The sequence below is a fragment of the Balearica regulorum genome, chromosome 1, assembly GCF_011004875.1.
Source record: "Balearica regulorum gibbericeps isolate bBalReg1 chromosome 1, bBalReg1.pri, whole genome shotgun sequence".
NCBI lineage: Eukaryota > Metazoa > Chordata > Aves > Gruiformes > Gruidae > Balearica > Balearica regulorum.
In genome coordinates, this window is record NC_046184.1 from 15030373 (window position 1) to 15057193 (window position 26821).

A 26821-nucleotide genomic window follows, 5' to 3' on the forward strand; every position below is an offset into this window, starting at 1 on the left:
TAATACCTTAATATTTAAGAAAAAACACTGATATCTATTTCAACTTAAGATTGAAATACCAACTTTATTTAAAAAATCAGTTCAGGGAATTTTTAAGATTTTTGTGATGGGAAATAGACTTCATGCATAATAAAAATAAATTCGAAAAATGAATCAGACTGGATTTGTGATGCGAGTCAAAAGCCACTTCAGTTTTAGATACTGATATTTTGCCCTGCCTTTCAATGTACAAAAAAAACCCAACAAACAAAAAAGCCCCAACCCAAAACCCCCAAAACCAACTTTAGTTAACACTGGATTCATTTGAAGTTTGTCCTGGTGTGGTTGAATCACATGGTGCAATGAGAAACTATGAGTTACTGACTAAAGTATCTCAGTCGTGGAGGGTGTGTGTGTGTATATATATATATGCACGCTTGCATGCACATGTGAATATATATATATTCAGCTGAGGAAAGGTAATGAAGGTGTAGTTTCTTGTGCTCAAAAGGACCTCCTATTTTAATATTCCTTTATCTTGTCTTTCATGTTGTGGTTTGGTGCATATAAACCATAGTTTGTCTATTAAAGAAGGTACTGCCTTTCACTACAAAACCTTCTTTCGCAGATTTTTATCTTTTAAAGATAATCGATAAACTGCCTTTTTTAGATAGATTTGCCCTACTTAGGATGTCTGCCTGTAGAAACAGTAGTCTGCAGCCTTGAGTACTGTTTGGCGTGGATGGCTGTGCGTGGTGCAGTAATGCAGCCACTAGATGGCATAGCAGAATCGAATAGGATTGGCGGTAGTGAAGGGCTCTATGGGTATGGGTTTGCAGCTCTCGGAATTACTGCTTCTCTCTCTTGTTATCAGTAAGCTGAAAGTCCTTTTTACAGCTTCTGTTACAATTCTGTAGACTTGAGCATACAGACTGATGACTCCCTGGCAAAGTGTGTAACACACTTTTCTGTCCCAGATTTGCAGCTTATGTCATGTGATCAAGCGTGCACTTTTCTGAGAAAAAAAATTGTAATCTACGGAGGCATAAATTCTCTGCCACTCTAGAAGCTTCATTTTAAATGAAAGAGGGTTGGGTTTCCTTTTTTTCCTTGGGGTGAGGGGGCAGTTGGGCCTGTGTGAGTTTGTTGTCACACACCCCCCTTTTTGTATACTCCTTTAAACAGGAACAGCAGGCAATTATTTAGAAGTTGTGCAACAAGTACCTATACATACATATTAATTGTATTTATTCTTCTTCTGTCTTTTGCCTTGCAGACCAGAATCTGTAGAAGCTAGCCCTGTGGTAGTTGAAAAATCGAACAGTTATCCGCACCAGTTGTATACCAGCAGCTCACATTCACACAGTTACATTGGTTTGCCCTATGCAGTAAGTTTCATGCTAAGTGTTCTGTATAAAATAGATTATGTAAAATTGCTGGTTTTAACTGGAAAAACTCTGATTCATGCTTACATTTTTATATCTTACTGGGAGTTGGGCAAGTTGGCTAAAGATGGTTGATTAGAAGCAGAATACAGAATATAGTGCACTTACATGTGAAATATAGCTGAGAAGGCAAAAAACAAGAATGAGCAACGACAGAAACGAAATTTTAAACTATTACTTAAAAAGTCTCCGAGATTGTTTACAAAGTGAATTCTTACACTTTGGCTTAAATAACCATCAGTGTATGAACATTTAAGAGCTATAACTTCTCTTTCCACAAAAATGTAGGACCATAACTATGGTGCTCGGCCTCCTCCAACGCCTCCAGCTTCTCCTCCTCCATCAGTGCTTATAAGCAAGAATGAAGTAGGCATATTTACCACTCCCAACTTTGATGAAACCTCCAGTGCTACTACCATCAGTACGTCAGAGGATGGAAGCTATGGAACTGATATTACCAGATGCATTTGTGGCTTTACACATGATGATGGATATATGATCTGTTGTGACAAATGCAGGTAATGAATATTAAATTAATTTAAAAGCTAAAAATTGCTTAAAACTTCAAGTCACACTGAAAGTAAGTGTAAGTAAATAGTGTTTTAATTATGTTGAGTCATAGGAAATTTCCTTCCATCAGAACAGTCTTTGAAGGTTGCGTGGCTTTCTAATAGGCAAGGTAGTTGGCTAAGGCCAGTGAGTATTTTATACTTTATTCCAGTTGGTTTTGACTACTCATATTAATTTGTTCATGCATTTACTTGTGCATTGTTGCTTAATAAGGGTGTATCTTTTTTCCCTCTAAAAAGTATGTGTCTTCGGTATTTTGTCCAAGTTATTTGTTAGAATGGTGAAATAGAAATAAAGACCTAGGGATTGGTTCTTAATCTGCATGTACTGAGTAATAAAGTATCTTGGTAAATTATGTATATGTAAATCGAGTAACTTGCAGGATGTAAAATAATCTGAAAGAAACTTCTCAAATACTGGGGGTTTTTTTGTGTATGATCTTTCTGATAATAATTCTTAATTTTCAAAGGACATGGTTTTAAGAATTTTAATAACTATGAAAAGACGTAACCTGGATTCTTACTGGAGAAGCTGGAGTTAAATGTTTAAACGTCTCTGTTCCTGCTTAAGCACCTACTTGATCATAGTAAAATGAGTGGGTGCTATTAAATACTTGGACTTGGAAAAACAAGCTTAGAAATTTTTAGACCTGCTGTACTTAACAGGAGAAGACAAATCTCATGTTTCTGGACTTCCTCTGTATTAGCCTGTATTTTTACGTTGACTATGCTTAAAAAATGCTGCTGAATTTATTAGATCATTGTGTATTTCTAAAATTATTGTTACAGCTAATTAAAACATTAATTTGAACTTCTCTCTGGTTACATAACAAGCTTGTTAATTTTTGATAGTCCTTGATTCTGATAACCTTCTCCCTTATTTTGAAATGTATTTAGATGTTCTTTGAGCAGTGGAGCTGTAGGCAGTCACCAATTAGGTAGTCTGCTTCTTTTGAAGAAAAGATTCTCTGTGAGGATTTGGAGAGAGTTGTGACAAATTTCACAAGTGGGAAGATAACGATGATTTCTGTGTCCCAGTTCCTTCTAGCAGTGTGGGGATGAGCATTAACTACTGTCTTAGGTTAGCCTTCAGTCTAGCAAGCAGCCTCTCTTCCCTGACTGTGGGAAGCAGTTAATGCTCTTCCATGCTGCACAACAGTTTTTATATAAAAACATATATGTTCTATCAAAATACATAGGTAAATAAAAACATATATTTGTATATATTTTTAATATAGAAAAATAAAATTAATGTATATATTTATAAAAGGAAATGGAATCCTTTTGTAGAAAAACAAAACTCCTGTTACTATGTAAAGCATAAGTCTTGTTGCTGAGGGTCTTTGTATCTATCTTGTTCTCTATTGTGATAATTTACCATTTTTTATTTCCAGTGTTAGAGAAAAATTTCCAAGAGGGAAAATGAGTCTAAAGAAGCAGAGAGACACCGGGAGACAGCCACAAGATTGGAATTACAGTGATCAGTGGAATAGAAAATCAGCTAGCAGAGTGGTGGCGAAGACAGTGACTGAGATATAGTTTTAGGCAGTATTCAATCTGAGTAAAGATCATGATGAAAAAAACCTGACTCACTCTGTCTCTGTGTGTGTGTGTGTGTATGTGTGTATTATACATACAATTTTAAAAATTGTGCTTAAAATAAAAACTTTTTTTTTTTTTAAGTGTCTGGCAGCACATTGACTGCATGGGGATTGACAGGCAGCATATTCCTGACATATATCTGTGTGAACGTTGTCAACCAAGGTGAGTAGTTTCGTTGATTTTGAACTGTAAATGACTACATTGAGTAGAGAATATAAAAGAGGAGGTACAGGAACAACTCAACAGATAAAACAGAGACCATGTGGCATAATCCTGACAGTTTTAGTTAAAGGAGCTACATTTCTGATGCAGGTGATCTTACCAGTCTTCATTCCCTTGTTCACAGTAGTCATTGTTTCACCTCCCTAGGCAGCAGGGATAAACCCTTGAAACGCTTCTTGAAATAGCAGTGATTCCTGGCTCCTTTCTCAGGCTGACCAATACGTAGGCAATCCATTCCATATTTTGTTTCATGTTTGTCATATGTTGAGATCCCTTAACAGCAGTTTTTTCATATCAGCTGTCCCACTAGTATTTCTTAGTGTCTTTTGCTTTTATGACCCCATTCGAATAAGTTTCAGTGCTCACTGGGAGGATTTGTTGCTCTGGAATGAGTATTTGTACACCACCCTGCCCCGCCCCCCCCCAACTTGAAGTCATATGACATGACAAGGAGGGTATTTTGTTCTGTGTGGTAGGTAGATTATACCTGACTGTCATCATAGTTGTCCTGTGATGTAGAGCATAAAATGCTACGTGTTACTTACGCTGCAGATTTTTAATTAAGAAATGAATAAAAGACGTGTCTTCAGAACATTTTAATTACTAGTAAATGATTCTTTTATTTTTGAGAAATAATTTGGAACTTGTCCAAGTAGAATAGTTGTTTTGTATTGTATTGTGACAATTGTTTTGAAGAATCTGCAGGAAAGTGGTTTAATGCCTGCTTATCTGTAATCCGTCGACCAACTGTCAGTCTTTCTTCTGAGCTATCAAGTTTTGTTATGTTTTCAAGGTATTTGGATACTTGTATGTGCATTGCATTAAAATGGAATGCAACAGTGCACAACTCCTTTTTCTAAGTATGTAAACATTCAGCTGGTCTACTGTTTATTCTGTAATAGTCAATGGAAAATGGTAACTATGTAAGTGTCTGTTTTAATACGTGGAGGTATTGATATGTAAGTGTGAAGAATGGAATAAAATCTATTTTTTAATTTCAGGAATTTAGATAAAGAAAGGGCAGTGCTGTTGCAACGAAGGAAAAGGGAAAATATGTCAGGTGAGCAAAGCTTAAAGATTTTTCCTTAGTAAAGGTTATAAAATAAGTATATATCAACTGTATAGACTTAAGAGTGTATACGTGGTTCCTGCAGTTTCGATAGTCTTCAGCATTTAAGGTTTGGTAAATCAATACCTTTTATTTGACTTTATCATTACTAAGATAATGCTATATCAGAGTAGTTCAGTTCCACGTGTTTTGTTAAAGGTTTTCACCAGTGCCTTTTTTCTTACCATTGTGGAATAATTCAGGCTGAACATTGCTAAAGTTTCATAGTAATGAATGTAGCTGTTATAATAACTAGACTACTTCGAGTAAGCTACTGAAGATAAGATGGAAGAAGGTTCAGGTTTCCTCTGCAATAAGAGAGGGTTACTAAGTCTACTTTGGTTTTTTGGAAAAAAAAATTTCATAGCTTTGTCATTTTTCTCCTTCATAGTATATTCTACTCATGTCCTCATACTAATCTCTTAAAACTGTTCCATTGCAGGCGATATTCCTGTCTCTAAGAATTACATAATTGAGATTTAAAGTAATCTAACATAGTTTTGAGAGTGGATTTGGGTGTGTGTATTGGTATGTTTTTGACAATGAGAAAAAATTGCTAAACTTAAGTAACACAATTACATGATGTGGGTTTTTTTGCCTTTGATAACTAGATGAGGCTTGTAGTGCAAGTACCTATTTCAGTCTCTATAGTTAATGAAATTAGCTCTCCTACTGTTCATAGAATTGCAAACCTCAGCCAGCCTAACTTGTCAGAAGTTCTGTCCAGCCATTACCAAAATGTGTTGTGGGTTTCTTGATTGACAGGTGATACTTTCAAGGTCTGTTACAAAAGTCATAATTTGGGAGGAAGTCATCCTCCTAAACTTAACATGAAGTACTGGCGTGTGTGCAAGAGTGTGTGTTAGGATTTCTCTGAAAAATACCATGTAGTACCATGCCTACTTCATATGCCTTCAGAAAATTCTGAAATATGTGATGTGGCCTGGAAATGTGTGTGGCTTAACAGTGCTTCTTGGTGCAGTTGACACTTCCTGCTGTCCAGTGCTAAGCTACCTTAAGTCTCTTAAAAACATTAATGACTTTAGAACACCACAATCATTTTTTGTCTGTTTTCATTTTAACAAAACCAAACTTAATATGTAAAGTTTTGGTTGACCTGCTAGATAATACAATTATTTTTTTTTAATTTAAAATTAATTTTTGCTGATTCTATTAAAATAATAGAACAAGTATATTTGTAACTTATTTGGAGTTAATGAGTTCACTAAGTGGTATGATATTGTGAGAATGAACATGAATTTATATACAGGATAGGGGAAGTTGACGGTCTGAGCTATTTCAGTCATCTCTGACATTTGTAGCCATGCTATCTGATCACTTACTATAAACGTATGGGGGGAGAGAGTCAAAATCGTAGCAGGAGCTGAAGAGATTTTATCTTTGAAGTTAGTGTTTGGCCCTCCTTAATCCTGATGATCAGTCTTTTCAATCTGTTCTATGCATTCAGTAGGAAAAGAAATACTAAATGGTAAATCTTAAGTATCAAACCAGATAAATTCTGATCCTTTTTAGTCTAAGACCTAGTTGAAGTGCGGTATTACATACTATGATTTGTAATACATAACTTGAATGTATGCTTTTCTCTCTAGTTAATTTTCATTTAGCAAATACATTTGCTTGGCTAAATCCACTTTTTGTATGTTGACTGATATTATGTGGTTCAATCGAACTGAAAGTAATTCTGGGTATGAACTGTCTACCATGAGACATTAGTAAAAATGGCCAATTTTTACAGATGATTCCAAGTAGGAAAAGCAAAAGTGGTGTCAATTTGAATGTATCAAATGTTTTAAGTATTCAATAGCAGCAGACTGTTACTTGTAACTGATTAGTAAGTTACAGGTGTTTGATTAAAGTTAAGATTGCATTAATTGGATGTTCTTTGAGTGAGTATAAATTTAAGGGCTTCTTTTTTTGTTGTTGTTTTATGTATAGTAGAACTTTTCATTTAGATAAGAGAATACAGTATAATGTTTTTTATTGTAAAGATTTCTAAAGAGTTGCTGCTTTAGCCATGTTGCTAAACATTGGGGAGCAAGTAGTACATCAGTTGGTTTGCCTTAAGAGCTTTAAAGTGAACATTTCACATAATACAAAATTTGGTGAGAGTCTTAAACTTTTACATGTAACCACATTGCCTTTTTTCTTGGCAGCATTTATAGCCCATTGTTCTGGGGTCTGTGGTTTTATGTGGTGGTGATGGTTTTGTTGTTCAGGTATAAAAGTGTATTTCCAATGTGGCTTTACTGTGCATTGGATTGCTTACTGTGGTTCAGTGCAGTGAGTACCTTTGTTAAGCCCCTAATCAGTTGTATCCTTCACACTCTGGATTTGGGTTTTTGTTGTTGTATTGTTTGGTTGTTGAGGGGATGGGGGGTGGTCAGACATTGATTTTGGGTTTTTTGGTGTGGTGGTTTTTTGTTTGGTTTTTTTTTTTTTTTTAAGATACCGTATCTAGATGTGTAACTTGTTCAAGAATGTTGCTTCAAGCTGTCTGGTCTTGAAACTGGTGCTGATGAAGTCACTTGCTGCTTATGGGGAAATGAGTCTGGGCTCATAACTTCTTGTGAAATTTGGAGAGTTTGTGTCTTGCCTTCCAAGACGCAAAATCTTCTCTTAGAATGCTTTACTAAGGCTCTGCAAAGTGAAAGCAGGTTATGTAGGTTAGGAAGGAGTGTCTCAAAACAACTCTCTGTAATTATATGTTCAGTTGAGGTAATTATTCTTTACAGTAAGCTAAGGCACAGTGTAGACAACAATATTGAAATGTTGCTTCCCTAAGGAAGACAGTGTTTTATGGGGTTTTTGAGGGGGTTGGGGGAAGGTGTTTGTGACAATGATTCTGCAGGCACTAGGTATGGACTATGAACATTGAAAATTTCAAGAGAGCCTTGAGTTTTCATTTCTCAGTCATTGGTTTTTCTGCTATTCATTCTTCTTTGATTAGACGGTTCTTCTTTCTATGTGGTTTTTTTATGCTAGTTCAGAAAATAGTCCCAGTAGAGATGTAAACAAATTCAGAAAACATCCTCAGCTCCTAATATGTAAAGCATAATTATGCGCCTAATAAATTGTTCAAAAGAACAACCAAGATGGTAAAATTGGATTGCTTACTATGCACAGAAGAATCCTGTTAAGGAATGTTGCGAGCAAGAAAAATCCAGAGTAACCAGTAGCTGGAGTTCTTTATTTAGTAAAGAAGGTTTTGAGAATTAGGACCGTTGAGAGCACCTATTAAGGCAACATCCTTCTGAGCTCAGAAGGAATGTTTTCTTTGCTCTCATTAAGTATTTGTAAAACCTGCTTCTATGCAGTTTCAGGAAAAAGTCTTGCTTAGTGTGAAGTATAAAGTATTTTTACTGAAGGCAGAATATTTGGAAAAGCTGCTAAAATCTGAGAAGTCTGTACTGTGCACATGGGAACAGCAGTCTCCCTCCTAAATGCACCACCTCTCTTCCAATCCTCCCCATACCTCACAGCCTTTCATCTTGACAGAACTAGGGTAATCCTGTTTTAGGTCAGGAAATGTATTTATCTGACATAAATGCTGACGTATGCTAAATTTCAGGCTTTGGCTTTTAGGTCTGCGGGTGCACAGCACAAAGAAAATATATCTGTCAGTTTGTGTGTGATCTTGTTTTAATGAGTAAAATAGACTTCCCTTTTTTCTTCCATGAGTAGCAGAATGTTATTGTTAAAGAATTTTGAGGAGAGAAGGCTTTTGGCTAAATTGACATGTTTATTCTGAAAAAGGCACTTGACACTGCAGATTGCAGCCGAAATAGTTGATTATGACTTACACAGGACTGATTAATAGGGCTTCACAAGAAATGCTGGGCAGTCATTAGTTTTAATCCTCTCTAGAATAGTCATCTGAGAGAACCCTGAAGCCATATTACAAGTAAAAGCTATATATAAGTGAATGAGTTAACAATTTTTTTTTTAACCATTTTTGTTCTAATTTGCTTATAATGGAACATGATGATATAATTCCATTCTGTGAATGGAATTAATCTGGTATCTTTTTCTTACCTGGCTTTACAAACACCTGTTAATTATCAGGTTCTCATTGGTCATTCATTTTCATACTGTTGCAACTGTTGGTGAATTTTGCATGTGAGTGCTTGAAGCATTTTTCAGTACACATTTTTGTTTTTTAAAAGCAGATGTAGAGTAACTAGTGAATGTTCTTTCTACAGTATTTGATTGTTTAAAGAATGTTCTTTGTTTTAAAGATGGGGATACCAGTGCAACAGAGAGTGGTGATGAGGTTCCTGTGGAACTGTATACTACTTATACAACTACAATTCCTGTAGCTCCTACAAGAGTTACAAAAGTCAATGATAAGAAAAGGAAAAAAAGTGGAGAGAAAGAACAGAACATAGCAAAATGTAAAAAAGTAAGTGAATGTAATTTCTCTTATAACTGTGTTATAATTTATAGCTGTGTGACATCTCTTACCAAGAGACACTGGTTTTAGAAATCAGGCTATTCTTACTAATAATATTTTACTACTTGGGTTTAGATTGAAATGTAATACTCTGCAGTAAATGATACAGTTTCCCTGCCTCTTTCCCACCCCTTAATTCAGCTTAATACCTACTAGCCACAAAAGTTCAATTTTCTAATTGAGGCAGAATTTGTAGAGAGGAATTGCGTTTATTGGACCAGTTGATATAGTTAGAGGTGAGGCAGAACAGGCTTTGGATACCCAGAGAAAAATTCTGTGTCTGAAAGTCTTCAGTTGTGGTTGCTTTAAGTTCAGAAATGTTTGCTCTCAGTTGTCCTGATGTGACTTTGCGTCCATTTATTAGAGTTGAAATTGTATGGAAGTGTGCTGTCAGAAAGTTAGCTACTGAACTGCTTTGGTGAACATGATATTGACATGATACTGTGTAGCTACAGGTGTAAACAATAAAATACATGTGAAGAAGTAGAGTATGTAGAATTTCCTAAACTAATGAGTTTGTTTCTGCAGTTTCAGTTTCGATTTCACTGACTTGGATGAGAATTTTGTCCTTTAAAACAGAAGTCAGAATTGTTTACTGATATGTCTTTGGAAGTCTTGAGTAAAATGTTTTCTTTTGAATGAATGGTTCTGAATATAAATTTACTACCATTTACTACCATTCTTCTGTTATCTCCCAACATTGTGTGAGATGATTTAAAGAATGAGGATTTTTTTTTGTGGCATGACAAACTTCTTTCAAAAGTTAACATTATAGTACATCTGTGACACCTCCTTCCCCCCTCCCCTCTTTCCACAAATAGTGTAGTGAAGGATGGGAATGGGCAATTTACAGATTTACCTGATAAGTGTGGGGTGTCCTGTAAGTAAATTTTCAGTTACTTTGCCTTGAATTCTGAAATTCCATAGAGTCATGTTGTAATATGGGAGAAACGTAAGCGTACCTGGACTACTAGCTCTGACATCCCGTATGCACTTAGCTTGGAATGCTGAACTGGTTTTTAAAATACATTTTCTGAGATGTTGTCTTATTGAGATTACAGTGTAGTTTGTTCTGTTGTCATTGTCTCGCATGTTTTATTTAGAATGGTCCATGTTTAAATTTAAAGTTCCTCATTAAATTTTGTACTTCCTCCAGAGAATATAAATACCTAATTTTGTTTCAGGCATTTCGAGAAGGATCCAGGAAATCTTCACGAGTAAAGGTAACGTGATTTTGTTTGGTTTTTGTTTTAAACCTTAATTGTACATTACTGAACTAATATAAAGTATGAAGAGTGCAATTGGGCTATACATTAAGCACTAAAATACTCTTTGATAACTAATGTACTACATATGCATCATAGTAGTTTTAAATAAAGGTATGAGCACTACATCTTTATGTCCTGCAAAGTTAACTGAAATAGTATAGTGTAAATTTTTATTCTGAGAGTACTTGTTTTTCAAGAGCTGGTAGAGGAATTAGGACTCGTTTGTGCTATGCAAGGGAGTAAAGTTGAGTGCACACCTCATTTGAACTTAGTAGCTCCAGCGTTTCATAGGTCTAAGCAGCAAAAGAATGAAGTGGCTATATTGTATTTGAAAGCTAAACTAGTGATTCTGCTCTGTCATACCTCCATATATTCATCTGGTGGGACTCTTACTGACTAGTGCTGGCATAGTTTAAGGAATTGTGTTGGGATGTCTGCTTTGTAAGATTTAAGTGTTATAGCAGTCTTTAAATTTTCTGACAGATAAAAATATGCATGGTGTGAAAACTAGGTATTTCCCATAGATTATTTATCCTTGGAATATATATTTTTTTAAAAAAATTGGACACAATTTACACTTCAAATGTATAAGATGTGACTTGCCAATTGTAAAGACAGAGTTGGGGAAGAAAATCTCTATTTTGTGCTTTTTGAATATGGTGTTTGTGAGGTTCCATTATGTTTTTTCATGGTTTTCTTAGTATCACACTTTTTTTTTTAATGCTGTTTGTGTGTATGGTTCTCTTGAGGGACAAAAGAAATGTAATCAGTAACAGGTAAATTGAATTGCTGAACTACTTGCTGTTTTATTAATGTTTAATAGTGTCTCTGCTCAGGTGGATAGAAAAGGGAGCGTTGGTTGGCTGCTGCTGTCCGTAAGGAGCATTGGTTGGCTGCAGCCTGGCCGCTGCTTATGAGGTCCGGAGGTACAATGGCACTTTCTTTAAAAGTGAAAGGATCTGAAGCACTGCAGAAGAAAATTGTTTAGTGAGGATCAGATAAGGGGAGAAAAATGATCTGTGCAAAGTCTATAACGTTAGAGTCACAACCTTAACATAGTAGGTGTAGGATTAGGAAACTTTAGTAAGTTATGAAGTAGAAAAAGATAACAGCATGACCCTTGAAGTTGAAAGGAGAAAATCAAATTTGTATTACAGGATGGAAGCTGGATTTCTTTATATTTGCATATGTTAAGAAAAATTGAGTAGGAAGGGAGATCTGACCCTCCAACTCCTGCACTCATAGATTCATGATGCAGTGCACTTGTGGGAGGAAACAATGTCAGTCTCCATTCTCATCCCACTAAAAGCTAGAAACCCTGTTGAAGGGGGAATGTATTCCTGAACTTGGGCTATATTTATGAAATTATAAAATTCATAAAAGGACAAATGTAATGCTACTGAATTCAAAATGCTTTTAAGTAATGCAGACTTTTATACTGGACTTCCTTAAAAAAAAATAAAAAAAATTAAGCCCCTTAAATCAATGGCATACCTTTGCCCTTCATTTTGTGTCTTGTTGTTGCCTTACTTTTTATTTCAGTATCTTTTTCTTACCTTGTAATATGTGGTTACTTCCTTTAATTTTTAGGGCTCAGCTCCAGAGATTGATCCTACTGACAGTTCGAACTTTGGATGGGAAACTAAAATCAAGGCATGGATGGATCGTTACGAAGAAGCAAATAATAACCAGTACAGTGAGGGTGTCCAGAGGGAGGCACAAAAAATAGCTCTGAGATTAGGCAATGGAAGTGACAAAAAAGAAGTCAGCACCAGCAATCTGATTTTCAAACCTCCAGTAGAGGTAACAAGCTGTGTCATGTTGTATTACTGTATGCTGGTTTTGTGCCATGACAACGATACCCATTTTAGATGCCTTTGAAAAAAAAAATGGGGAGGGGGAAATGCGACTATGACTTCGCATTTATTTTCTATATGTTGTCTCACCAGATCTAAGCATCAGAGTTTTAACAGCTTTTTCAGAATTTGTAACTGATTTTTCATATGTCCTGTATCACCCCAGATTATGTTTACACTTGCATGTCAGTTCTCATAAAAATAGCTAAGGTGCTAGCCTGAGCCTGAACGTTGGATTGTCCTTAGGCTGTCTTCTGTGGTGGGCATAAAGCATTAAGCTTTGCTGCCACTGTTTCTCTGCTCTGTGAGGAATATGAGAGGTGGTTAGATTAGATCATAGAATCATTTAGGTTGGAAAAGACCTTAGAGATTATCGAGTCCAACCATAAGCACTGAAGTTGGAATCTTTTTTCTGCGATGTGTATCAACATGTTAATTGTCCCCATTTTTCTTAAGATGTGGTAAGTGTGTTCTGGATATTTAGGTATTCAGATAGAATATAATTTCATTTCCAGTTCATGAAGGATGTTTTGATGGTAGGTGATGTTCTGATACTGATTTTTTTTTTTTAAATATTTTTTTTATTCTTGTGGTCCTGTAACTTCTACTTTATGAAGAAATTGTGCAATGTGTTTCTCTATCCTTAACATCAGTTACTTATCAGCTTAAAATCAGAGCCACACAACAGACTTCAGCATTTTGTAGCAGAAATCTCAAGGAGTAGGTACTGTAGCAGATTAATGGAAGCATCTTTGCTTCTTTTCCTCAAAGACCGTCATGGCATATGGGACACCCTCCTTAGAGGAATATCCCTGCTTACAGAGCCTCTTGCCTACATAGAGGCTATTTCCTTTTTGATTGGCAATGACAGTTATGAGAGGTGTGAGTTCACTTATTGTCAGGGTATATATTGGTTTTTAATTAAAAGTCATCTTTCCATCTAAAGATATGGAAATAAGAAATTTGGGAACTCTCTTAGGATTCTTTATTATTCTTACTACTATTTTCCTGTTCTGTTTCCTTTGATAGATCATGAATGTCCTTTTAAGTTTGCATATTTTCTTTTGTTTGAAGGAATTGAAACCTTTTGAAAGTGTTATGCAAAACAATGCAGCAGTTCATCCTAGTAGTGGTGAGAGTCAAGTGCACTAAGGGATATAGTACTTGAATTGTGAGAACATGAATATGTTGGATTTCAGCCATGTACTGCAGAACCAGGGCTAAAGCATTTATTGAATCCAAATGAATAACTAGTTGCATTGGTAGGGGAACAGGACAGTTTGATCAAATCAGTCTGGAGGTTTAATTACAAAAAGGAGGGGGTTTTAGTCCATATAGAATTGTTTAATAGTTGTGAAAGTATAATCTGCTGTTTATAATAATAGAAAAATGGTAGAAAATGATACTTTATAAATTAACTTATGTCTTTATAGAGCTACGTGCAAAAAAACAAGAAAATTTTAAAAGCTGCCAAAGACTTGCCTCCTGATGCACTTATTATTGAATACAGAGGAAAGTTCATGCTGAGAGAACAATTTGAAGCTAATGGGTATTTCTTTAAAAGGTTTGTTTATTCCAAATATTTTAATAAGGTGACTGTTAAAATGCTGTTTTGCCAAACTCTTGCCTCAAGTACCAGTGGGTTTCAGTTACCAGCAGCATCTTGCATTTTACTGTTGTCTGAGTAAAAATAATTGTAGCTGGAATCTGGTCTCCCCCTTCTCTTCTGGATGTCCTTACAGATCTGTTCAGGAGTTAGTTTCCTCTTTCTTTGTTCTTCCCTGGTTACAGGATTCCGCATTCTCAGTTGGGTAGTTTGTGCACCTTAAACCAGAGATTGGCAGGTTCTACCATCCTAAAATAATTCAGAAGGTAACAGCAAAGACATTCTCTTTTGTAATTGGACACAGGTCAGCTTGGGGCCATTTTACTGCCAGAGTTCTCTAGTTGTTTAAGTCATTCAGCAATGTGTGACTGCTTCCTTTTTCCTGTGGATCATTTTCAGTGCTGCCATTAGTTTTCCCTACTTGGGAAATTGCAGGTGGCCTGTTGGAGGAGAGAGAGAACACACAGCTTTTGCTCAGTAAAGATGGAAGGGTTCCCTGGCACTTGTAATAGCAGAACTTTAAAACATGTTTTGGCAGAGTATTTAGATGCCCACTTTCTTCAGGAGGGTTGGGTGCTAGTGATACTGCAGGTGTTAGGCAGGGAAGTGGAGGTGTTATCTTTATTCTGCTTTTTAGATGATTCTATGAGGCTCCTAAATTTATACCAGAGTTTCATTTTAGGACCCACCATATGAAAAGTTTAAGAAAGATGAAGAATCTTAACCTTGTGTCTTCCATGTCTAGTGCTTGCCCTGTTACTGTTCCGCTCTTCAGATCCTATGCAGCAGAATTACGTTCACGGCTGTAATTCAAACTTCTGGTATTCTCAGAATACATTTGGAGCATGTACCAGTTAGAATCATGAAGCTTAAATACAAATGCGTCATTCTCAGATTAACCCACAGATTTGGTGTAGTGTGCCAAACATCATGTTACAAAGCTAACTAATGTGAAAAATAAGTGGTATTTATCATCTTTAAAAATAATAAAACTCTTGTTTTTCTTGTATCTTTTTCAGGCCGTACCCATTTGTTTTGTTTTATTCTAAATTCCATGGGCTAGAAATGTGTGTTGATGCAAGGACTTTTGGAAATGAAGCTCGTTTCATCAGGCGTTCGTGTACTCCAAATGCGGAGGTGAGCATATACATAAGTTTTATTTACTTAGAAGTCTCCTTCTCCTTGAGTTTCCCAACTGATTATTTAAGCAATCCCTACAATTTCTGTACAGGTACTTTTGGGGGGGGGGGGGGAGAAGGAACAAAGTAGTTAATATAATAATGTTCTCTTGAATATAGGTAAGGCATGTAATTGAAGATGGAACAATTCATCTTTATATTTACTCCATCCATAACATTCCAAAGGGAGCAGAGATTACTATAGCATTTGATTTTGATTATGGAAATTGGTAAGTATTTGAGCATGCTGTTCTAAAATGCATCTAATGCTTGTTAAGCTATTGTGATTATTATTATTAGATTATTCATTATTATTTTAGTTATTATCGTTTATGATTTAGTTATTGTTATGATTCAGAGTGGCTTTGCTTTTATATCGCTTACTTTCCTGCACGCTTTAATAATGGCTCCTTAAGCACTGTATTCATGATGACTAGTGTCTCTGTATTTATTACTGCATATCTGTTGCTAATTTCAGCAATGTTGCAGTTACTTCTAAATGATGTGGAAAAGATACAAACTTAGATTAATATGAATAAGGATGTACTATGAAAACTTACTATATATAGTTGTCCCGTAGTGTGGGGGGAGTAGAGGGAAGAAAATCTAAAACTGTTCGGTAATGCCCTATTTCTATCAGAGTGCCTCTGTAGTATAACTTCAGGAAGACAGTGTCTGTGGAATTTAGTTATAACTCATGTTTAGTTGATACATGATTAAGAATGTTCAGATACATGGAATGCTTAGGGGCTTAGATTCTATAACCTATTACCCATTCTTGAATATAACTGCTGCTCATTTGATGAATTGGGGAAGGCACTAATAAACTGTTGCCATTATTTGTAAGCATAGTTTTGAAATGGTAAAGGAAATAATCAGTTAAGTTCTACTCACGTATGTAGGAACTATATTATTCAAACACCTCTTTGAACTCTGATGGCAAAAGAAGACCTTTGAGTGATATAATCTAGTAATGATTTCTCTTGGCTTAGTGGGAGATGTTCTAGGGTATAGGTACATTGTGCAGGAACACCTAGGCTAACACTAACCTTGGAAACTGAAGCATTGAAGAGCCTGTTTCTGTATGTGCACTTGGTCGGGTCTAGAAGCAGTCCTCAACTGTTGCATGTTTTGCTGCACCAGGGTAATACAGTTTTCTGTGGTCTGCTCATAAGTCAGCTTGGGTGCAGACATGCCTTCGCTACTTCTGGACCTGAACTAGTTACGTCCATAGAGTACTATCTGTATTAATCAACTTCGATTGAAACCTTGCACTGTTAAGTGTTGTAGATAGACTCCTGCATCCCTCACATGAAGACAACCTGAGAAATTGCCTCGTTGGTAGTTTTTAGGAGTTTTGTTATTTATCCTGTTAAAAGTATGTGTTTAGTACCTGCAGCTAACAGCCTCTGTAAGTTGAATGTGTTTGAATAACAGTTCCTACATATCCAAGTGGATATGTATAAAATTGTACAAAGCTGCCTCTAAGTTCTTTCCAGTGTGCTCGTTCTGTAAATTGTGTCTACATTGTCTAAATTGTGTTAATTTCTTTAATGTGATGGTTATATTTTCACCCAGGATGTACTCAGGTTTTAGATATCTTCCATCTTTTAAGCAAATACTAACCTTGAATTTAAAAGAATTTCGTGTGGCAAACAACCACAAATTCTATTAACCAGTAGATGAGATTTTTGAATTTTAGTGATATTCTATATCTTGGTCAAAACTTGAATCAGCTGCTTTTATTATGGTTGGTTTGCATCATAGCAAGCGTTTAATGTGAAATGTATTAGCTTGTGTGATTTAGTGTTGAAAAGTTGCATTGCTGTACAGCCTAATCAAAGTAATGCCTTCTTGCATTTTATTACTTCTAGTAAATACAAAGTGGATTGTGCTTGCCTCAAAGAAAATCCTGAATGTCCAGTTCTCAGACGTTCTGAACCTACAGAAAATATCAATACTGGATACGAAACCAGAAGGAAAAAGGGAAAGAAAGAGAAAGATGTTTCAAGAGAAAAGGAGACTCAAAATCAGAACATCACATTGGACTGTGAAGGAGCAGCCACCAAAATAAAAATTGCAGATAAACAGAGGAAGCTCTCTCCCCTCAGGCTGTCCATTTCTAATAATCAGGTATTGACTCAAAGATGACAGAAAGAAAAGCTTTTAAACACAAATACTCTCCTTTTGTAGCTATTAAAGAAATTTTAACAAGTCATTGAGAAGGGGTAATGATGGATAAGCTGTTCAGAATTTTTATACTACTCTCAGTTTTCTTTAATATTAGATTGTATTTAAAGATATGTTGGTTCCCATACCAGTTTCAACAATACAATTTTTGTCTGAATTTCTTTGTGGATCTCTAATGTGAAAGCCTCACGTCCATGCTTTCAGGAGCTCCCAGTCCATCCTGAAGTGTGTTTTGGTTAGTTGCATATGTTACTCCAGTGCCATATTATAAACACTATAACAAACAAAACTTCGACCCAGAATATTGTCGGCTGCAGCTCTGTAGAAGATTACATAGAGTTTGGGGAGTTGAGAGGAGGAAGGTGTGTTTTGAAGCTAAATAGTGGATAATAAGTGGATAGTATAGTAAAGCTACCTGGTACTATACCATGGATATTAATCCCATGGATTAATTATTAACTTAATGTTGCAGAGCAGCTATTAAAGATAAATATTTGACATGAGAAGATGGTTACCTTCAGGAACTATCTTTTTTTTCTTTTGGGGGAGTGGGGGTGGTGATGGTGGTGGTTTGTTGGGGGTTTTTTTTGTTTGTTTGTTTTTTTTCTTCTTCTATTATGGTTTCTGATGATAATTTAGGAGAAGAGAGAAAGGCGTTACTCTGGGAGTGAGTAATTTCCAAGTTCTTAATCTTTCAACATCACTTAAGAATGAAGGAAATAAGGTGAAAATGAGCATATTGACCCTCAGTTTTCATAAGATGATCAAATTGTTCTGGGGTTTTAGTAGCTAAATAGCTTAAAAATGCTTGGGAGTCCAGAAGGCATGGCATGTGACTTATCTCCAGAGGCAACATTTAAACTTTCTCATCTTAAGTGATTTTTCTTTTGTGGTTTTGGGGGGTTTTTTGTTTGTTTGTTGTTTTTTTGGAACTGTCTCAAGATTTTAACATAATATATAGTGCTTATATAGAACAGTCACAGGAGAACTAGTATTTTTCAAAACTGAACTTAAAACAGTAGTAATTGTAAGAAGAATAAAGCTGTTAAATTGCATATCTAAACATAGAAGCCAGCGAATTATATTTCACCTCAGGAAAAAAGCTATATTAGGTAAAGAAGGTGTATGGGAAAATGTAAGTGTACTTTAAGACAAATGTTAAAAAAACTTTGTCTAGTCCTTTATGTAAAAGCGAAATTGCATATAGGACTAGTGAACACTTAACTCTCTTGAAAGTAACTTTTTAAACGTTTTTTTCTTTTCAAATCAGAAAACCATTATTAGTTAGCTAACTTCTGTGTTTCCTTATGGTATGTCATTAGATTCTATAGTGAGAGTTTAAATGGAAAATGTGACTTTAGTAGAATACACTTTTGAACTGAGAAGAACATCCATGTAATTGTCTGTTAACATCTCCTTTGACATTCATTCTATTTCACTAAAACTAATGGTTTTTTTTTTTAGTGGGCATGTCATGTAAACCTCCTAATTCTTTAACTGATTATAAAGTGGCTAGATCAGTGGCCAGTGTTAGTGCCCCAAAGAGTCTATTGGGTTGGAGGTTTAATTCTGATGATTATTTTATACTGGTTTTGGTTGGTGGGGTGGGGGAGTGGGCATGAAACCCCAAAATTACAGTAAGATCAGTGTGCTAAAGAAAAAAGATACTGATGTGTCTAAGCACAGAATGGAAAAGATCTAGTCAGATGATCATATTTATGGGTTTGTACAAATGTAGAAATGGATATTAGGGTTTTTTACATTTTTGTCTTGATTTATTGGCTTGGTTACTCTTGTTGTAGTGATCTGAGGATTCTTAGTTCTGTGTAGCTTTTAGTTTTCCCTAGTTTGCAGGAGTAGTAGGAGCTTCTGTAAAGCAGTCATTTCCCTCTTTCAGGAGCCAGATTTTATTGATGATATAGAAGAAAAAACTCCTATTAGCAATGAAGTAGAAATGGAATCAGAGGAGCAGATTGCAGAAAGGAAAAGGAAGATGGTAAGTTGGGAAGCAAGTAGCTGCTTAAAGTTGTCACTAAGGCTTAGTGACACCTGCTCTTCCCATGCTAATTGCTGCCTTTTTGTAGGCTTGTAGAATCTGAGTATATATGAAATCAGATCCTTATGTGAACTTCAACTTAAAACGCAAGGCTTGCTATTTGAGACCATTTCATCTGACTCGATCATTGCTTTGACAAAAACCTTTTTTTATCTTCAGATGTATGTAATTTTCTATTGCCTTTAAAAAGACATTGTAGAAATCATCTAGGTTTTATTTTCTTCACTATTTATTATTGCATGTTATTTGTAACGGCCATTTTATAGAAAGTATTGGGAGTCAGGATTTTTGCCTAATTATTTGAGTTCCCAAATTATAAAAGTTGGTAGAACAGTGTTGTGAAAACTGGCATTTTAAAATGTGCTTTTTTTGTTGGGCATTCAGAATGTGAGATACTAGAAATTACTAGTTAAATCAAAATCTTGGCCAAGTCACATAGTGAAATACTAATATTTGGAACTTGTATTTTATTGTTTGTGCTCACAGAACTTCTGATAAGTGGAGTTCAAGGTGACACCAAACCTGTCTGCACCTGCCCACACCTTAAAAAAAAAAAAGGGGGGGGGGGGAGAGATGGGGTGTACATTCCTTTTGGTCAGTATTTCCTACAATTCTGTCAGCAAAATTGATGAGACTTGTGTTTATTAGACAATAGAAAGCAAAATCTGCTCAAGTAAAATGTATATTAATACAAAATCTGAAGAATGACGGCATGAGCTGTAATATTAACATATAACAGTGTCTTGTCATGCTTTTGAGGAATGATTCTCGTGAAACTCTGAATGTGTTGGTTTTGCTCCAGAGGATGTATTGGCTTTTATTTGGCACTTTACATTTGTATTCTTGCTAAAGCAAAGCTCTCTGTGAAACTCAGTTACAACAGAGCTGCTGTAGTAATTAAAGATGTGATTACTACTTTATCTTCATTATGAGGATTGCAAGTAACTGCAAGTTTGCCTGCATTTTACCAAGCACACAGAGGCAGGTTCAGTGGCAAAACAGAATTGGATTCTTCATTCACTCATATAACCAATATATTTGCAGGTATTCTTCTTTCTTTGATATAAACGCATGGTTGCTATCAGTGCATCATTGAGCTGCAGGCTTTTTTTTTTTTTTTTTTAAAAGTTTGTAATAGAATTCTGCCTAATTCTGCCACCTCAGTATTGTCTTAAGCAGAGCGCTGTGCAGATGAAGAGATCTGCCTCTGTACAGCACTAGGACCCGAATTATGGATAGACAGAAGATTTAGCTTGTCTGTGTGACCTAATGGTATCTTACTTTGAAATAGTGATTCTTGGATGTTGATTGTATGTTTTGATACAGTTTGTGACGCTTGGAAAAATGGGTCAGAGGGTAACGGACCTTTCTGTTGTTGTTTCATACATGTATTAGTATTTCATATCTTTCTGGTCATTAATGTTTCATAGTTTTTTAAGTACTATACATGCAAGTATAAATAGCTCAGAGCTGTGTGTTCTTTTTATACTTACAGGCCAGTGATTTACTAGTAAATCACTATCAAGTTCTTAAGTCTAAAGCAGAACTCTCTTCTTACTTGTCAGGGTTGGTATGAATGCAAGCCTTTCTTCAGAAGTCTGTAATAATTGCAGTCATTGTAACATCTCCCTTTCCTCTGAGCTTTTGCTGAAATTGATCTGTACATCAGTGTGCACTGAACATGTTCTGAAGTACTTTAAAAAAAAAAAATTTACGTATTTACATATCTGAAAGATTATGACCGAAACTTGATTATTTTTAAATCTATCAGACAAGAGAAGAACGGAAAATGGAAGCTATCCTGCAAGCTTTTGCCAGACTAGAAAAAAGAGAAAAAAGAAGAGAACAGGCATTGGAAAGAATCAGCACAGCAAAAACTGAGGTTAAATCAGAATGCAAGGAAGCACAGATTCTCAACGACACTGAATTTATTCAGGTGGTTATCTGGAGCTTTATTTTAAAACTAGCTTTTAACATATTTTATTGGTTTGGATGTCGAGTTGCACTTCAAGATGTTGCATTATTTTTTTTTCCCTCTGAACTCATACTTGATCAAAATCTGTATAGTTCTTTGACATTATATTCTGTTAGCTCCTAAATTTTTTTCCCAAGAAAATATGTATAGGATTAGTTTATTAGGAATTTCAGTTACATTAGTTTATAGCAAATGTTCACACACACCAGCTGCATAATTTAGTCTCTGTTTGAAGTTCAGGGTGGGAGGTGTTTACCGATGCTGACTTTAAGCACAGGAGGTAGCTTTCTTTAGGCAGCCTCTATAACCAGTGGAGAACAAATTGCTTCTTCAGTGGCTTATTCAGGAACAAATTATAAACCTTTCTTCTAAAGGAAAAGAATTATTAAGGTGTAGTTTGTTCTGAGTTCTTGCTGATGATGCTTAATGTTTCATAAACAACTTTTTGCTCTGTTGTTGCTGGATGCTAGTATGCTTCTTACCTCGCTAATACTCCTGCACATTCTCAGTTCACGTTGTTTCCCTGGATAATTTCTGTCAACATGCTGTTAGGTACCTTTTGTGACAAAACTAAACACTTAGTAAACTATAAACTACAGAAAGGATATTGGATTGAAAGACATCATGATGTAAGCAGCTGATTTGTGGCTTACAGACGAATGAACGTGGTATGACAGTTCTTACACAAATTTGTGGTGATCTGACCAGTGACTGGTGTGTGTGAATACTCTGCCAATGATATAGCAGGTGCTTGTGGGGAAAATACAGGAAATCTTGTAGTTTGCCTTGAAGAAGGATAGAAATACTCTCTCTGAAGTATTTTAGTTCTAACAACAAAAATGAGATAGTGGCTTTTTGGACCTGTAAAGGAAGGAGGAACTGCCATTTTGTTTTAAGAAAGGTAGCTTTACATGCGTGTGGGATCTGTTTACTAAGACTTCTATTTTGTACCAGGAACCAGCAAAAGAAGAAACTGCCACTAAGCCTACCCCAGCCAAAGTTAATAGAGCTAAACAGAGAAAAAGCTTCTCACGGAGTAGAACTCACATTGGACAACAACGCAGACGACACAGAACTGTCAGCATGTGTTCAGATATCCAACCATCTTCTCCTGACGTGGAAGTAACTTCACAACATAATGAAACAGAGAATGCTGCACTGATAGCTGAGCCTGAAACAGAAACTGTTGTTACAGAAATGGTTACTGAAACAGAAGCTCCAGCACTTAATAAATGCCCTACTAAGTATCCTAAAACAAAGAAGGTATGTCTCTTAAGAGATGAGGAGAAGAGGAAGGACTTTAACAGTTTTAAAAAAAATTAGACTACTGCATCAGTATACAACTATATTTTGTTTTTTTTTTTTAAAAAGTGACTCTTTTTTTTTTTTTTTTTAAATTGCCATTATGTAGCCACTCACTGGTAATAAGAGATTAGTAAAGGTATGCGTAACATTGGTAGAAGTTATTTTGGATTTTAAGAGACGTCCAAAATACGTCTTTCAAAACAATTTTGGAACAAATGTTTTCTAAGGGAAGTACTTTCTAAATGGACTGAAATAATATACATAATCAAAATGTAATTAAAGCCCTTAATAGGAAAAAAATAGGAAATAAAATTTGCCTTTCCTGCCTTTGTTCATCATATGCTTTAGAAGGTATTTTAATGGGAGCAAGCAGAATATTTAAAAGGAAATCATTAACTTCTAGTACTTCTGAGATGTCTGTTCTGAATTGAATGGATTTAAACACTCAAAATCTATATGCATGTTTGGAGGGAAGATCCTTTAGAGCTTTGGTTTTAATTTTTTTTTTTTTATTGGACTGCATTGCAAAAAGCTTGAAGAAATGCCACAATATATAAAGATACTCCAAAAAAAAGTTACATCTGCAAGTGCGAATAAAGCAGTAAAACTTTCTGCTTTAAAATTTTACAGACCGCATTAAAAAGTGACTTTTCAGCATGCTTTACAAGTTCTGAAAATTTTATTTGGTGGAGAGGTAGGAAATCATAGGTGGAAGCTTCTTGTCAAATGAACATTAACAATTTCAAGATGGTTTTATCTTAAAACCCCCAACATGCTTAATTTACATATTTTTATTATTTCAAAAGGCACCTGAGTCATCCTGTAACACTGCTTATTGCATCACTATTAAATTCTTGTCAGAGGGGAGACTAGAATCTTCCTTCCTTTTTTGTGTATTGCATAGCAAAAAAGGAAGGTATCTGAGAAGTCTGAATTTTACTGCACTTTTTTTGCTATTTCATAGTATTAAGGATAAATGTCTGTGAAATGTCTCATTGCATTGTACCCAGTGTACCCAAAGTGTGGAGAAAGTCCTGCTTTAAAAATGAATTAATAAATATAAATAGGTTTCTAAAAGACCAGCAAATTAATTTTAAACATGATAATCTGTGTTAAAGCCTTAATAACATATTGATAATATTTAATGCGCTATTTTTGCGTGTCCTTAACTACTTTGAACCATTGTAAAACTTAGAAGGTTAGTTTCTCTGTTAATAGGAACTAAAATCCACTGGCACGTTTTTCAAAAACACTAAACTAGTTAGGAAAGAATACCTTTTTTTTTGATAAGCGTGCCTTAGTAAATGTGTTGTAATTTAATACAGCTACAATAGTGAAGAATGTTCAAGGCATCTGCCTGACGCATTGACTGAAGCTCAGTCCTGACAGTATGGAAATGTAATGAAGAGTTTACTTAAGTTTGTTCTGTTAATGTTACACTGTTACCCCTCAGCTTAGGTACTCGGGCATAAGTTTAAAATTTGTCTTGGAATTCTGTTACTAAATTCCTGTTGTAGGTACAGTTTACCTGGGCACTTGTGTAGCATGTTCAGTGAGAATTAAATACAAAAGAACTAAATGTTAGTTTGCAAAAAAAAAAAAACCCAAAAAGCAAAACCCCCAGAACTTTGGTATGTAGAACAAATCTATACTGATTCCTTCTGCTGTCCCCATTATTTCACTAAAACTGTCTTCATTCTTGCGCTGTGTATTCTTAAACTTGCAGCTTGGAAACTAGCTGTTTTCTGGTTTGTGTAACAGTTGACTAGGTGAATAATTAGAGTAAAAAATTTCTAAAAGCCACTGTTAACACTCATAAAACATTAATTTTTTTTTTCTCTCTCTATTTAGCACTTGGTCAGTGAATGGTTAAGTGAAAAGAGTGATAAAACAGGGAAACCTACAGACAGTCTATCAGAAAGGCCTCTACGCATAACTACCGACCCTGAAGTTCTGGCTACTCAACTGAATTCTTTACCAGGTCTCACTTATAGTCCGCATGTATATTCAACTCCAAAGCACTATATTCGTTTTACTTCACCATTCCTTTCAGAAAAGAGGAGGAAAAAAGAACCTGTGGAAAACATTACTGGCTCTTGTAAGAAGGTAATGCTTCCCTTCATTATGGTTCCCCATCCCATATTAATTAAAAATAAGTCTTTATTTGTTAGTACGAATTGAGGTGGAAAAAAGCTGACAACCAATTCTGTCATGTGTAACGTGTTTTGAAATGTTTATCATTAAACTGTGAAGTCACTGATTTGAACTTGTTTTATTACAGCGTTGGTTAAAGCAGGCTTTGGAAGAAGAAAATTCAACAATAATTGATAGATTTAACTCACCATCACATGAGAGATCTAGAAGTCCAGCCATCAATGGTGAAAATAAAAGTCCATTGTTACTGAATGACAGCTGTTCCTTAACAGGTGAAGCTTTTACTGATACAGTACATAAGAGCTATGTCAAAGTAGTTAATGTGGAAGACCATGGTTTTAAAAGTGCTGAGATAATGAAAATTCCAGGGGTATTTGCACTGTTTTCTGATACTTTCTTTGAAAGAAATGCTTAGTTGCATAGTGGTTGAGATTTTTTTTCCCCTTTAATGTATAATTGATACTAGATAAGTAACCACAATATTTCATAGTGTGTACAGTCAACAAAAGACTAATGTTTTTGACTATGAGTTTAGGTTAAATTATTTTTCTATATATTCAGAATTCCTTTTAAATTCAGTGGGCCTGTGTTGCACATGGGGAAAGCTGTAATTTTTTAGGCATAATACAAAATGGGAACATGCTAAAAACTAAACACACTTCTCTAAGGGTATGGAGCCTATCAGATGATTACTGTGTACAGTCATTAACTTGGAATTTCCACTTTTTACCTGAACAGTCTTAAAAATGTAGAAGTTGACTTTCCCTTTTCTGGAAACATAGATAGTTCTTCCCATCATCCTAGCACACAAATTTTGGTTATTGATAACTCTTAACAGACTACAGATACTATTTTTCAGGAATTGTGTAGACTGTTAAGAGCTCATCTTTCAGGAAGTCTGCCTTTAAGAGAGTCTGTATTCTTACTGATTTTTTTTAATGTGGAGCTCATAATTTCATTACATCAAGCACTTAACTGTGATTGCTGTATCTAGATCTCTTCTAGCTTGTTTTCTAATTTTAACACACAGATCTAACCACGCCACTGAAAAAACGAAGACTGTATCAGCTGTTGGAGTCTGCATTCTCAGAAACCTCCACACCTACTCCTTCTCCATATGCCACACCAACTCACGCTGACATCGCTGCCTCCGAGCCTTCATTGTTTGCTACTCCTCCTAGGGTAAAAACAGAAGATGAAGCTTGTAGAAATGGTTACAAACCCATATATTCACCAGTTACTCCTGTAACTCCATGTATACATGGAAATACCATGCACTTTGAGGTGAGATTTTTAATGTGTTTAGACATTCTAGTGTAAAACAGTATTTGTACTCCTACTACAAGGGGGTGTTTTATGTTTCTCCAGGCTAAAAAAGAAATTTACTTGCAATTTCTTCTTATTTATTTAGAATATTTCCTCACCTGACAGTTCCCCAGAAATAAAAAGGCGAGCTTACAGTCAAGAGGTAAGGGTATTTGCCAGAAACTATAAATAATGTCTTGATTGCACCTGTATGCAAATACTTTTCACCAGCCATTGAAAAGTTTCCTGGAATGTAAAAGGTGGCATTCCTACAGGTTTTATTTGCTTGTTACTCTACATTTCCACTTTAACTATTTCTTTTTCTATTTTAAACTGGTTTCTCTCTCCTTTTTTTCCGTATCACTTAAAAATCCTGATGGCTCTCATGGAAAGGAGTAACTACTGCAATTTATAGATCAGAACAGAAAAACAACACTGGTGCTTTTTGGACTGTAGTTAGATTTAAATTAACATTTGTCTTTGTTACCAGCATCTCTTAATTGTTTTTGTTGAGCCTAATTATGCTCAAAGT

At 35.4% G+C, this 26821-nt stretch overlaps 1 protein-coding gene across 7 annotated transcripts in view; it reads left to right on the forward strand.

The window, feature by feature from the left end:
- KMT2E (lysine methyltransferase 2E (inactive)) overlaps positions 1–26821 on the forward strand; it is a 62255-nt gene that overhangs the window by 25427 nt on the left and 10007 nt on the right. For 5 of the 7 annotated variants that reach the window (XM_075738315.1, XM_075738399.1, XM_075738692.1 and 2 more), the window contains 18 exons: positions 1256–1367; positions 1713–1942; positions 3677–3757; positions 4819–4877; positions 9182–9345; positions 10581–10619; positions 12255–12467; positions 13954–14084; positions 15146–15263; positions 15425–15534; positions 17179–17437; positions 19392–19490; positions 21322–21486; positions 22480–22788; positions 24682–24936; positions 25112–25256; positions 26015–26268; positions 26396–26452. In XM_075738315.1, coding sequence (XP_075594430.1) covers positions 1256–1367; positions 1713–1942; positions 3677–3757; positions 4819–4877; positions 9182–9345; positions 10581–10619; positions 12255–12467; positions 13954–14084; positions 15146–15263; positions 15425–15534; positions 17179–17437; positions 19392–19490; positions 21322–21486; positions 22480–22788; positions 24682–24936; positions 25112–25256; positions 26015–26268; positions 26396–26452 — 2800 coding nt within the window. Of the gene's footprint in view, positions 1–1255; positions 1368–1712; positions 1943–3676; positions 3758–4818; positions 4878–9181; positions 9346–10580; positions 10620–10646; positions 11591–12254; positions 12468–13953; positions 14085–15145; positions 15264–15424; positions 15535–17178; positions 17438–19391; positions 19491–21321; positions 21487–22479; positions 22789–24681; positions 24937–25111; positions 25257–26014; positions 26269–26395; positions 26453–26821 lie in introns of those variants that run through there. The other 2 variants (XM_075738608.1, XM_075738776.1) reach the window with 2 other exon arrangements.